We start from the raw sequence: 12,853 nt of genomic DNA, 5'->3' as shown, positions 1-12,853 counted from the left end.
AAAGGTGGAGTGTCATTAAATAAAAAGTTGGATTTTGTTAAGAATGGAGTATTGTCATGAACAACATGATTTTCAATGTCAAATTACATCATGTCAATCGCATCGTAGATTTCATTGAGATGGGACTTCCTACTGAATGCTTTCCGTCGGACCATATCAATTTCCCGAACACATAACCTTCATGTTTCAATTCTCCCGTGTTTTGCACTACAACCCTGAATGCTTTCTCTTCACCCACACTGCTAAACTGCAACGTACTTGGCTCAACCGATGCTGCAACCCCCTCTGGTACCTCGACTCGGGCCACGTATGTCCCTGGATATCCCACATTCTTAACTCTTCTATTGATTGTCACCGGAGCATTCACGTTTAGATTTGGAATTGAGATGGATGGGTAGTTGAGATCTATGGCTTTGAATGATTTCTCACAAACAAATGGCTGCTTACTGAATCTCCTAAGTTGAATTGCATCGTAGCCTCGAGCACACAAGAAATTCAAGTACTCATCGGCAGTAATATCATATACAAGGCCAGGATCCATTGCATCATTTGGACGAACATGTCCTGCACCAAGAGCGAATGGGGTGGCATTGAGCAGCAAGTCGTTGTTGTTGTTGTCGTCGCTTGTTTTGGCTGCGAAAGGGGAGAGCAGACATGTTGAATTATGTGATTGATTAAACATAGGAGGGAAGCAGAAGCAGTGGATCAGCAAAAGAAGCCTTACCCGTGGTCATAAGGGCAGACTTAATTGCAGCAGGGCTCCATTCGGGATGAATGGACTTGAGAAGGGCGGCGATGGCAGAGACGTGAGGGCAGGCCATGGAGGTACCGGAGAATACATTGAAGGGGGTGCGCCGTTGGTCGAAGCCTGAACGGGTTGGGGCTATTGTGGTGGGGTAAGACGCTAATATGGTAAAACCCGGAGCTGTTATGTCGGGCTGCAAAGGACAGAGGAAACGGAGTTCATGTTTGAAAGGCCTGAAGAAACGAGTAGCGTTAAAGAATTAGGAAGCAGACCTTGAGGATGGCCTTCTCGAACGGATTGGGACCTCTGGATGAGAATGCAGCAACGACCGGAGATGGATTTAGTTCCACCTCTGTTCTTACGTTCATTATCTGAGCCACTGGTGTACTGGATTGGAAGGTGCAAAACCAACCACTTTTTGTTAGGAGAAAAAACAGAAACAATCGTAAAGCAAGAGAACAGATACGGAATGGAAACATTTGAAGGTTGAATGAATCATATTGGGGAAATGTTGAGAAGAACCAGAAAGATTATTATGTTACCTGGTGGAGTTGATGTAATCGTCAAGCAATTCGCCATCGGAATAGGTTATACCCGAAGCTGGAAGGAAATACAACTCAGGTTTGATTTCGTCCAGATTGTCAATGTTGGTAGCCAAAATCATCCCCACAGCACCTGCTTCCGCAGCATTGTAACCCTTCTCAACTCCTGTAATCTTCCCTGCAGTGCAAATCAAGATCTTCCCCTTTACCTTCTTCGGATTAAGCGTTCCCTCGCCGCAAAATTTCCTGCAATTAACGCCAATTTCAATTTCATAATATCGAAGCAGCAGTTATGAACAATGGAAAATCTCAACACTCACGCTTGGAACTCGTTGACGTTGCTGAATTTCGCATCCACAGAATCGATTAATGGATAGAACTGTGGTAATGCGGAAACTGACGAAAGGCTCGAGCCCTAGCAGTGGTCGTTTTAGTTAATTAGGGCAGAAACTCGTTCAGTATTTGTCTAGATTTTAGATCTTGGTAAGACGAGTACCTTTAGGATTTTGTTATTTCCAAGGACGACGTTACTGACGAAATTCCTCCCGGTGGTGCTCGCAGCGACGGTGATCTCCCACGGCGCAACGTTGCCGACGGTTTCCGGTTTAGGACCGTCATTACCAGCGGAGAAGACGACGATGATGCCTTGTTGAGCGGCGTGGAAGGCAGCCATAGCAACAGGATCTCTGAAGAATTCTTGGTCGCCTCCACCGAGGGAAGCGGATATGACGTCGACTCCGTCGTTGATGGCGGCTTCGAAGGCGGCGAGGACATCGGCATCGAAGCACTCTCCTTCGGGTATGAGAGGCCAGCAGGCCTTGTAGGCGGCGACGCGGGCTTTTGGAGCGCCGCCTTTGGCCGTGCCGTTACCATGGCCGAAAATGTTGGCTCCGGGGACGAAGTTGCCGGCGGCAGTGGAGAGTGTGTGGGTCCCATGTCCATTGTGGTCGCGTATGGAATCAAAAGTGGCGTTGAGAACGCCTCCGGCGAATTTATATCCTTTGTAGAAATACCTTCCTCCAATCAGCTTCCTGATTTTCCCACCCCTCAATTTAGATCAAATATTTCATGCTTCATAAAAGTATTATTTGTTTTTTTTTTTTTCATATATATATAATATGTATTATTAGGATGCTATATTTTATCAATATTTTATTGAAAATAATAGAGAGACCTATTGCAACGGAAGCTCGGGTCATCTGGACACGTGCCTTGCCACTTTGATGGGACGGGTCCATACCCTTCGTCGCTAAAACTCTTTGATTCTGGCCAAACGCCTATACGAACCCAAAATTTCAATTTTTATGTGAAAGAAATTATTAGAGATTAAATCACAAAACTAAATATTTAAAAAAAAAAACATTAAATTTTGTTTCTCATGCTTATTTAAAACTTCTTAATATCTCATTTAACATTTCATAAACGTTTAAAAACAATTATAGAATAGAAATCAATTCAAGTTTGTTGGATGATGAAAGTAATTTAGGGAATAATCAAATAATACTTTCTCCATTCGGCTGAGACCCCCTGGAAACACAAAGCAAAGCCATGAGAACTTATGCTCAAAGTGGACAACATCATATCTTTGTGGAGAGTCATGTTTGTCTAACATGGTATTAGAGCTATGCCCTTAACTTAATTATGCCAATAGATTGGTAAATTTTCAAATGTCGAACAAAGGAGTCGAGCCTCCTCGAAGGCATAGTAAAAAATGACTAAGACTCCAAAAAAAAAGAAGTAAGGAGTCGAGCCTCGATTAAGGGGATGCGTACTTTGTACGAATAATGACTAAGACTCCAAAAGAAGAAGGAGTAAAGAGTCGAGCCTCGATTAAGGGGAGACGTACTTTGTACGAATACTCTCGTGTTCGTCTAACCAAATCAAAAGTTTAAAAGATTTATTAGGTATATTTTTAAAAAAAATTGAAGCNAAAAAAAAAAAAAAAAAAAAAAAAAAAATTATGATATAAATAAAACCTGTGTCAATGTTGGCTATGATCATATCTCGACCAAACTGTGCAGCATTCCAAATGGAATTGGAAGGGATTCCTTCATCATCTTCCACCCCAAGAAAACGCCATGAGTTTGTTGTATGCAATTTTCTCCCTCTGTTTTCCAACACTGATATCACTTGTGGGCTTCCTGCCATGTTTTAAACAATATTGATATCAATTTCAAAATGGGTTGATATCTATTTGGTCTTACGAACACTATTAAGAAAGCAAATGAAATTTTCATAAACGAAATCATATTATGAATGGGTGTCTTAATGTGTGTAACATGTGTTTTGACTATATAATCTTAGGTGTTCTTACTCGCTAAATCTGCTGCTTCTTTCTCGTTGAGTATGGCTGCAAAACCGTTGAAAGATCTCGTATAGGAGTACAAAATTGATTCCTTTGCTGCTTCTTGACTATCAATTACACAAACCCATCAAACAAAATTAAGTATAGAAACTAAAATAATATATCACATAACCGTTCAAGCCTACTGTACTGGCCGAAATTATTCACTTTGGCCCGTTATGCATTACTATCAGTTTTACGGTTCTAAAACGCATCTACTAACGAGAGGTTTCCACCCTTACCAAGAATGTTTCGTTCCTCTCTCCATAGATGGGATCTCACAAATTCACCCATTTGGGGGCCCAACGTCTTCGCTGGCATATCGTTCAGTGTTTTGCTCTAATACCATTTGTAACAATCCAAGCCCACTACTAGCTGTTAGACGAATACGATCCTCTACAACGGTATGATATTGTCCACTTTGAGCATAAGCTCTTATGGCTTTGCTTTGGGCTTACCAAAAGGTCTCGTTCCAATGAAGAGAGTATTCTCTGATTATAAACCCATGAACATTCCCTAAATTAGGGGATGGAGGACTTTCATCGTCCAACACTAGCAAATATTGTTCATTTAGCCTATTAAAAAGCGTCTACTAGGAAAAAGTTTTCACGCCCTTATATGAAATGTTTCATTCCCTCCTATAAAATTGTGAGATCTCACCACGGGTATAGAGGGTAACTAAACATTCCTTATAAGGGTATGGAAACCTCTCCATCATTTTAAAACTGTGAGGCTGACGATGATATATAATAAGTCAAAGCGAACTATATCTAATAATAGTGGACTATGGCTCTTACAATTATATACGCTAAGATAGACCTATTTAATCGTCGTAACCTAGCTAAGATAATCAAAATCATGTATCAAACACAAACTCAGTTCTTACCTACATAACATTACATAAGCATAAACGTCATTTAGAGTCATACGAAGATTGTTACCTTCCCAACAAAGATCCCAATAGATTATAGTGGGATACTTGTGCTTGTTGAATAGAACAATGTTTTGAATCAGCATAGCCCAATTGTGATTCTAAATAAACAATGTAAGGCTGCAACCACCGTAAAAAAAACAAAGAACGAATCAACAAAAACACGACGATTCGAGCAAATACGTACGTACGTACGTATGTATATATAACGAAAAATTGTTCATACCTTTTTTGAGGCAATGGTGGAAGTTTGCAGCAAAGAGAAGAGGAAAAAGAACAAAAGAATTGAAGGAATTAGAATGGAAGCATCCATTGCTTTGGCTATGAACATGGTCTTCGGGTTTCAAAGGATTTTATATTAGGACATAATTATTATATTTTTTAAAACAGTTTTTGTTCTAACATACTCAATTGCCTTAAATTAGAAGGAATTAAAATATGTTACTTCATTTATAAATGAATAACAGTTAGAATACGTTAAATAAACAGTTTTCATCCATATACTAACGGTAAGATCAGTTTTTTTTTTTTTTCAATAATTAGATGGATGAGCTTAATTTACGAGGGAAGATTAAAGGGAACCATTGATTTGTGTTTGAGTTTGGGTATATAAACAAGCCAATTGGGAATGAGAAAAGCACAATAGAACTTCAAAAACAAAAGCAATGGAGAAATCTTATTATATTTCTTATGTTATTTCTCCATTACTTTTGTTTTTCTTTATGCTCCAAACAGTGGCTGTTCCTACCAAGAAGTCCTACATTGTCTATTTGGGATCACACTCCTTCGGCCCAAATCCAAGCATCTACGACGTCCAACTTGCAACCGAGTCTCAATATCATATATTAGGATCCGTCAAGGGAAGGTAATTCATTCTCCTCTTCTTCTCCTTCTTTATATCAATCGCTTAACAATTCTCCTTTTGATTCATAGCAAAGTAGCAGCCAAAGACTCAATTCTCTACTCCTACAACCGATACATTAATGGCTTTGCTGCCGTTCTCGATGAACAAGAAGCCACGGCTCTTGCGAGTAAGCGTTGTTGCTTTCCTATACATTTTGGTGCTTTTAATGTCTTACTTTACTAATGATATTGTCTACAAATAGAGAATCCGAGCGTGGTGTCGGTTTTTGAAAACAAGGAGAGAAAATTGCATACGACACGATCATGGGGTTTTCTCGGGGTTGATAGTGATCGAGGAATCCCTCGGAACTCCATTTGGAAGGCGGCTCGGTTTGGGGAAGATACCATCATAGGGAACCTCGACACGGGTTTGCGAATCTTCCCTTTTTCTATTGGATTTTTGTTATTTGTTAGCAGTGAACTTGAGCTATTATTACAATGTATGTGAAGGTGTCTGGCCAGAGTCCCCGAGCTTCAACGATGCAGGGTATGGCCCTGTTCCTTCGAGGTGGAGGGGTGCTTGTGAAGGCGGCTCCAAATTTCGATGCAATAGGAAGTTGATTGGAGCACGCTATTTCTACCGAGGATTCCAAGCCTCCGAACGTCCATGGACGAAGCAAAACATCAGCTTCGACAGTGCACGAGACCATGAAGGTCATGGATCGCACACTTTGTCCACTGCCGGTGGTAACTTTGTCCATGGAGTCAATGTGTTTGGCAATGGCAATGGGACGGCGAAAGGAGGTTCCCCCAAGGCTCGTGTTGTTGCCTACAAGGTCTGCTGGCCTTCAGAAAATGGCGGCTGTTACGATTCTGACATCTTAGCAGGCATCGAAGCCGCTATCAGCGACGGTGTGGATGTTCTCTCGGCCTCTCTTGGCATGGCAGCTCAAGAGTTTGCTAATGACGCTATTGCAATAGGGGCGTTCCATGCGGTTCAGCACGGAATCGTTGTGGTTTGCTCGGCCGGGAATGACGGCCCGTCTCCCGGGAGTGTGAGCAATGTGTCTCCTTGGATGGTCACTGTTGGAGCTAGTACCATCGACCGTGACTTTGTCAGTTATGTGGTCCTGGGGAACAAGAAGCGATTAAGGGTACTCATCCATCACACACAACCCTTTGACAAATGGTTTAGTCTATAATGCATTAAACTTGTTATATTTGTGGTTGATGAGCTGATCATAATAACCTTTACGTTTACTCCAAAGGGTTCAAGCCTTTCATCCAGTCGATTGCCGGCTGGTAAGTTCTACCCTTTGATAAAGGCTGTGCAAGTGAAAGCTGCCAATGCCACCGATGGGTTTGCGTGAGTATACATACATATATTACCTCTCCACTTCAAAGGGCACTTTGGTTTGAACTGCACTTTGTTTCTACAGTCAACTTTGCATGGATGGAACACTTGATCCCACAAAGGCAAAAGGCAAGATTATAGTGTGCCTTCGAGGAGAAAATGCAAGAGTGAGAAAGGGCTTCGAGGTTCATCGTGTCGGTGGCGTCGGGATGGTTCTAGTAAATAACCAGATAGACGGTTCAGCTATTGTAGCTGATCCACACATACTTCCTGCTTCTCATCTAAGCTATGCGGATGGAGTTTCCATCGCTCAATATTTGAGCTCCACCAAGTAAGGACTCTCATCTATTCTATGACAAAATGAAAAGGAAATGGGCTGAATATTTGGTTTTTGTATTGTAAATGAAACCAGGACACCCCTGGCTTCCATAACCCATGCAAGCACAGAGATGGGAATAAAACCATCGCCTCTCATGGCTTCATTTTCATCAAGAGGCCCTGATTTCATCACAGAGGCTGTAATCAAGGTTGGTTTTATAGTAAGCCAATGCAATTTTCAACATTTGAAAAGTTATCTCAAATCTTTATATCTTGGTGTAGCCTGATATAACAGCACCGGGCGTAAATATAATCGCATCTGTCACCAACGATATAACAGCATCAGGCTTGCTATTTGATAAACGTCGAGTGCCTTTTAACATCGAGTCCGGCACTTCCATGTCATGCCCACATATCTCAGGTGTTGCAGGTCTTCTAAAGACTCTGCATCCCACATGGAGTCCTGCTGCTATTAAATCTGCCATCATGACTACAGGTTTATTGAACTCGAGAAACAGAACTTGATTTAAATTTCATTTGGTCCTCTAAAGCTTTGATTTTGTTTTTGCAGCCAAAACTAGAGACAACACCAAGAACACAATATTGGACTACACCAAAGTGAAGGCTACCCCATTTGATTATGGTGCAGGACATGTCCATCCAAACGATGCCATGGACCCTGGCCTCGTTTACGACACAACGGTTGATGACTATTTGAACTTCTTATGTACACGGGGCTACAACTCCCGCACACTCAAGAAATTCTCTAACAAGCCATTTGTTTGCGCCAAGAACTTTGCAACCACAGACTTCAACTATCCATCCATCTTGGTCCCCAGGTTGCAAATTGGTGAATCAGTGACGGTCAATAGAAGAGTCAAGAATGTGGGAAGCACAGGCACGTATGTGGCGCGGGTGAGGATGCCCAAGGGTATTACGGTTATGGTGGAGCCAAGTAAGTTGCAATTTCACAGCGTTGGAGAAGAGAAGCCTTTCAAACTTGTATTTCATTACGCACGTAAACTACGACGTCAAGGCTATGTTTTTGGGGCATTGGTATGGTCAGATGGGAAACATTTTGTTAGAAGTTCTATTGCCGTGAATTTGGTATGATCAAATTTATAATACTGTAATCCAAATTCATTCTATTATCAATATATAAACTTTCCCTACAATTACATGGTTTACATACATATTTTGCCCTCTATCATTTATTTGTTTATTTGTGTGGCTCTAATTTGTATTGTCACGACTCGATTTTTAGGCTTCGAACCTCAGACTGTAACTAAAAACAATGCACTCTGGGTACCGAGTAGGTGGTTCACCCCTTTTTTACGTCGCGGATTATCGAGTGACAAGTCCCATCTTTGGGGCGTTCTTTGACTTCGGGTAAGATTACCTTGCGTATGTAGTGTGAAACCATTATATTGGATTCTCTCTTTGGTGGGGACACTATGGTATGTGCTAGCCTGCCCGTCATCCATGAGAAGTTAGCTACTGAATTGTTCCGACAGGACTGTATAGTTACCCAAAGTTTGGGAAGCTTACACCTGGTGCTTGCTAGCTACCATCATTTACTTCCCATGTGATCCCACATCCTCTCTTAGGAAGGATCTGCATTACCCACGTGATTCTATACTCTCTCTTAAGACAGATATGTACGATAATAATCTAACTCAACTGTTAGGTCACACAACCCTAATTGGCCCAGGTATAGTTCAACAATTGGAGGGGAACCCGATGGTGAGTGTATCGTAGGGTAATGGAGACTTTGATTGAACCGTTGAATCGTGGAGGCTTTGATAGAACCGTTGAATCGATGACACTATGCATATACATAACGGCCTGGAGAGCTACCTTTGCCATTCTTAGATGTTGTGGAGGTCGACTAGGTTTGTGGAGGGGTCAACTAAGTTCTTGGGGTGTCTAGGTAGTTTAAACCATGTCTCTTTTTCTTCAAGCTAGCTAGCTAATACACTCTCTTTGGGGTTAGTTTTTTTCCAATAAATGTTGGTTACATTTCTTTATGTTATTTGTACCCATAACTGGTTTATGGATGAGTGCTCTTGAGGTATTCGTGCTTGGATGACATAAATGTTTTAGTTAATGTTTTCAATATTTTAGGTAACTGATAGAATATCTCCCTAATAAGCTTACTAGATTATGTGAACCATGCTCTAGTGTCCTTGCTGGCACACCGCCTCGTGTCTACCCCATTTCGGGGAACAACCTTCTTACTGGCACATCGCCCGACTCTGATACCATTTGTAACAGCTCAAGCCCACTGCTAGCAGATATTGTCTTCTTTGAACTTTCCATTTCGGCCTCTTTGGGCTTTCCCTCAAGGCTTTAGAACGCTAGGGAGGGGTTTCCACACCCTTATAAAAGGTGTTTCGTACTCCTCCCCAACCAATATGATATCAGGGTCATACCCTTAACTTAGTCATACCCTTAAGATAGCTATGTTAATGAAATCTTCAAGTGTCGAACAAAAAAGTACGCCGACAGTCAAGAGTAACTCAATCTTGAACAAACACTAGCATGTTCACTAACATGTATTCTCTCTAAGGCTTTTGGAAGGTAAGCTCATGGACAGTAAACTCGCTACTCAACTTGTTTAAGATCAACTCTGAAATGGGTAACTTTCTTCTTACCCGTACATGGCATCATCCTTCATAATGAAGAGGCTTACAATGAAGGGTTTGTGGAAGAGATTGAATCTCTTTCATCTAGAACAATTGTTATTTAACTTGAAAAGGAAAATAACAATTAAATAACAAACACAGCAAATGAGAAGTCCACATGAACATTTGACAAATAATTATTGGACACAAGAAAGAACTAATCGTGGTTGCATAGATGCTTTGTAGTTTTATAGAATATCGTTAATCGGCAGTAAAAGAGCTTTACGCATAAGAGTATTAGCTGAATTAACTTCTTTTTCCTCTGTATAAAAGAGATGATTGTCTTGTGCTAGAGGAGGTTTAGCCCTTGCTAGTGTTGTTTATGCATCACTTTGGATGTTTGTTTCAAAAGACTTCTATAATTGTAGACAATATTAGTTTAGTCAGCTGCAAGTTGAATTTAACTATCATCTACAGGTCAGGACACTGATAATAAAACCTGAGTAAAGAAAGTCCTTACTCTTGATAAGAGTCTCGCTCAAAAGGAGAGGAAAATAATTCAAAGACTCTTGAAAGACCATAGAAAACGGTGTTAGTGGATGTAAAGGAAGCACTTTAATACCTTATAAGCAGCAACTTCGTCTGCATCACCACTTGGCTCTCCAAATGCACTACCATAGTGAAACCTGCCACATGAAGCCCCTGCTTTTCCTCCAAGGAGTTCAATCATTTTTCCCACTGTCATTCGACCGCAGCAACCAATTAATAACCATTAACACTAGTAATTTTACATGCTTTAGTAAGTGCCATAAATCAAATCACAAACTCAAGATGATGATTTATGCTATTTTAGAATTGTGGTTGGGAAAATGATAGACAAAAAGAGCATAAACCATGATATAGGTAGAACCATTGTCCACTCTTGTGCTGAAATATGCAAGCTTTCTCTTAGGTTATGGAGCCTGCTCTTTTATTTATAGCTTGATAACGGTTATATGGAAAATAGCTATATATAGTAAATTCACCTTTGAAATATATGGAAAATAGGTGAAAATTCATATGGAAAATAGCTATATATATAGTAAATTCACCTTTGAAATATATGGAAAATAGGTGAAAATTCACCTTTGTACTTTCTATTCTCTGTATTCTCTCCTATACATACCCATCAATACAAATTTGTTCATCTAGATCGAGTATGTGCGTTGTTGTGCGATCCTAACACTTTCTATTTCTTGTGCTGAAATATTATCAAACATTTTCATATACAAGCTCATTTCAAAATAAAATGCAAATTGATCATAATATCCTTGCCCAGAGCTTTGGGCATCTGAAATGAAAAATGCTGCTTGAATTTCTTCTGCAGAATGAGTTGAATTGAATGTAACAATATATGTCCAAATTAAAACTTTAAGTTCTAAATACTAAACTGAAGCATTATACCATTAAGAATAAACCTAGAGTGTCTGGCACATTGTAATAGGAGAACAGGAGCAGAAAAGAGACTAACCTGCTTCTCATTCACAAACACATTGGCAAACTCGCCAATTTTTCCAGCTCTCCTCAGCATTCTCATACCTGTAGCGAAGTACTAAAGGAAGAAGCCGACAAGTGTGAAACAAGTAGGAAATGAACATGCTAGAGACATGAATGAAAAACGAGTGTAAAACAAGAAGCCGACAGCATCGATGCAGCAATGAACATGCTAGAGACATGAATGAAAAACGTGTACCCTAAAATAAATACGATCATTGCTGGATTCAATTCGATCATTGGCCTTGACTATCTTTTTAATTTCTGTATTCACGAAGTAGTTAAGGAATCGCAAGCGTTGTCGAACCAGACCTTTTACTTGAAACCAGATGATTAAACTATGTGCGTTAATAATCATAGGCTGAAATTTAGACAAAAGCAGAGTAATAGAGATAATTTCATGGCTAAACATATAATCATAACAATAACAAACAAAAGCAGTGTGATGATTTCCACCTTCAAAAATTCAGGAAGAAGTTGAAACTTGCCGACGGCTGACTTGATAGGAAGGCCAAGGAATTTCTTGTCAATGTCTAAATCGATTGCATTAGGATCGTCGACTTGCTTCCCGTTCCTACAGATTTTTTCATGGTAGAAAGTAATTGATCAGTAACTAACAATGGCGGAAAACAGAAATTCAGCATCGATGCAGTCAAAGGAAAACGAAGAAATAAAGATTTTGAGAGAATGCTCTTGGAAGGAGACACCTTCGGAGAGAAGAAATTCCCCTGTGTCTACGGCTATCAACCAATCACTCATAAACAAAATGTTACAACTATTCTAATTAGGAGACTCTCACCAATGTGTTACTCAACCGATATAATGTGTGACACCCAAAACTCTCCCAAATTCCGATATCAAATCCAAATATATAACTAAATATGGTATGACTAAATCCAATTCAAATAATCAATCAGAGGTAATCTAAATAACCAAATCAAATCAAAACTTACGACAATTTCCGACCATCATAAGATCTCCAAGTTGATAACTGAGTTGGTTGCTACCACGTCAACGCACTACTCCTTTCTTCTAACGTTATGAAATCCAAGTTTGATTCATATTCTCTTGCCAGTGTAAGCTATCCGGCCTCTGAATAGCATCCTTGTAACGGGGGAACTCCATCAATTATAGAGAAAGCATATGCTATCATATCATCAAACCTGGCAGGTTTTCGAATTATCCTTCGTGGTCTATTCTCGGTGATAGCCTCAGGGTCCTCCACTCTTCCATTTACAAGGCTTTGCTCCTCCTGTTCTAAGACATCATAGTTATTATCTACCTGATCAATAGGTTCTTCGATAGGAGCAACTATATCAGGAGAGGACACCACCTTCTCTGCCTACTTCAATGCCTCGTCATTATTTTAAATTTTCTGTAAAAACATTCCAGACTCATCGAATGTCACATCTCGACTATTAACAATCTTACTTGTTTCTAAACACCATAACCTATAGCTCTTCACGCCTTTGCTAAAGCCCATAAACTTAGCTTTTTTTTGCTCTAGGATCCCGCTTTGAGTCTGTCACATGATAATAAGCAGGACACCTAAACACATGCAATTTATCACAATCACTAATACGAGTACCTGACATACCTCAAGCGGAGTTTTCCCACCA

At 40.2% G+C, this 12,853-nt stretch overlaps 2 protein-coding genes across 2 annotated transcripts; one reads left to right on the top strand and one right to left on the bottom strand.

The window, feature by feature from the left end:
- Positions 1-10: 10 nt before the first annotated feature.
- Positions 11-11,903, bottom strand: LOC111800798 (subtilisin-like protease SBT5.3). Its single transcript, XM_023684652.1, has 13 exons — positions 11,691-11,903; positions 11,212-11,595; positions 10,324-10,450; positions 4,573-4,682; positions 3,602-3,699; positions 3,264-3,428; positions 2,462-2,564; positions 1,784-2,318; positions 1,608-1,702; positions 1,288-1,533; positions 1,018-1,132; positions 725-938; positions 11-633 (listed from the first exon to the last, which is right to left on the bottom strand). The coding sequence occupies exons 2-13, from the start codon at positions 11,220-11,222 to the stop codon at positions 89-91; spliced, it is 2,364 nt and encodes a 787-aa protein (XP_023540420.1). The 5' UTR covers positions 11,223-11,595; positions 11,691-11,903; the 3' UTR covers positions 11-88.
- Positions 5,220-8,248, top strand: LOC111800800 (subtilisin-like protease SBT5.3). The gene is made up of 9 exons (XM_023684654.1): positions 5,220-5,427; positions 5,496-5,593; positions 5,669-5,833; positions 5,916-6,559; positions 6,674-6,771; positions 6,845-7,090; positions 7,172-7,286; positions 7,360-7,573; positions 7,649-8,248. The coding sequence occupies exons 1-9, from the start codon at positions 5,228-5,230 to the stop codon at positions 8,188-8,190; spliced, it is 2,322 nt and encodes a 773-aa protein (XP_023540422.1). The 5' UTR covers positions 5,220-5,227; the 3' UTR covers positions 8,191-8,248.
- Positions 11,904-12,853: the final 950 nt, after the last annotated feature.

The sequence above is a fragment of the Cucurbita pepo genome, chromosome LG08 (assembly GCF_002806865.2).
Source record: "Cucurbita pepo subsp. pepo cultivar mu-cu-16 chromosome LG08, ASM280686v2, whole genome shotgun sequence".
NCBI classification, from domain to species: domain Eukaryota; kingdom Viridiplantae; phylum Streptophyta; class Magnoliopsida; order Cucurbitales; family Cucurbitaceae; genus Cucurbita; species Cucurbita pepo.
Note: the sequence above shows the minus strand (reverse complement) of the source record. Positions and strands in the feature narration are given on the sequence as shown.

Coding starts and splice junctions, on each gene's coding strand:
- LOC111800800 (XM_023684654.1), top strand. CDS start 5,228: ATGGAGAAATCTTATTATATTTCTTATGTTATTTCTCCATTACTTTTG. Junction 5,428..5,495: donor TTAGGATCCGTCAAGGGAAG/GTAATTCATTCT, acceptor TTTGATTCATAG/CAAAGTAGCAGCCAAAGACT. Junction 6,772..6,844: donor AATGCCACCGATGGGTTTGC/GTGAGTATACAT, acceptor TTGTTTCTACAG/TCAACTTTGCATGGATGGAA.
- LOC111800798 (XM_023684652.1), bottom strand. Junction 3,429..3,601: donor AGAAGCAGCAGATTTAGCGA/GTAAGAACACCT, acceptor AAAACATGGCAG/GAAGCCCACAAGTGATATCA. Junction 2,319..2,461: donor CCGAGCTTCCGTTGCAATAG/GTCTCTCTATTA, acceptor TGGGAAAATCAG/GAAGCTGATTGGAGGAAGGT.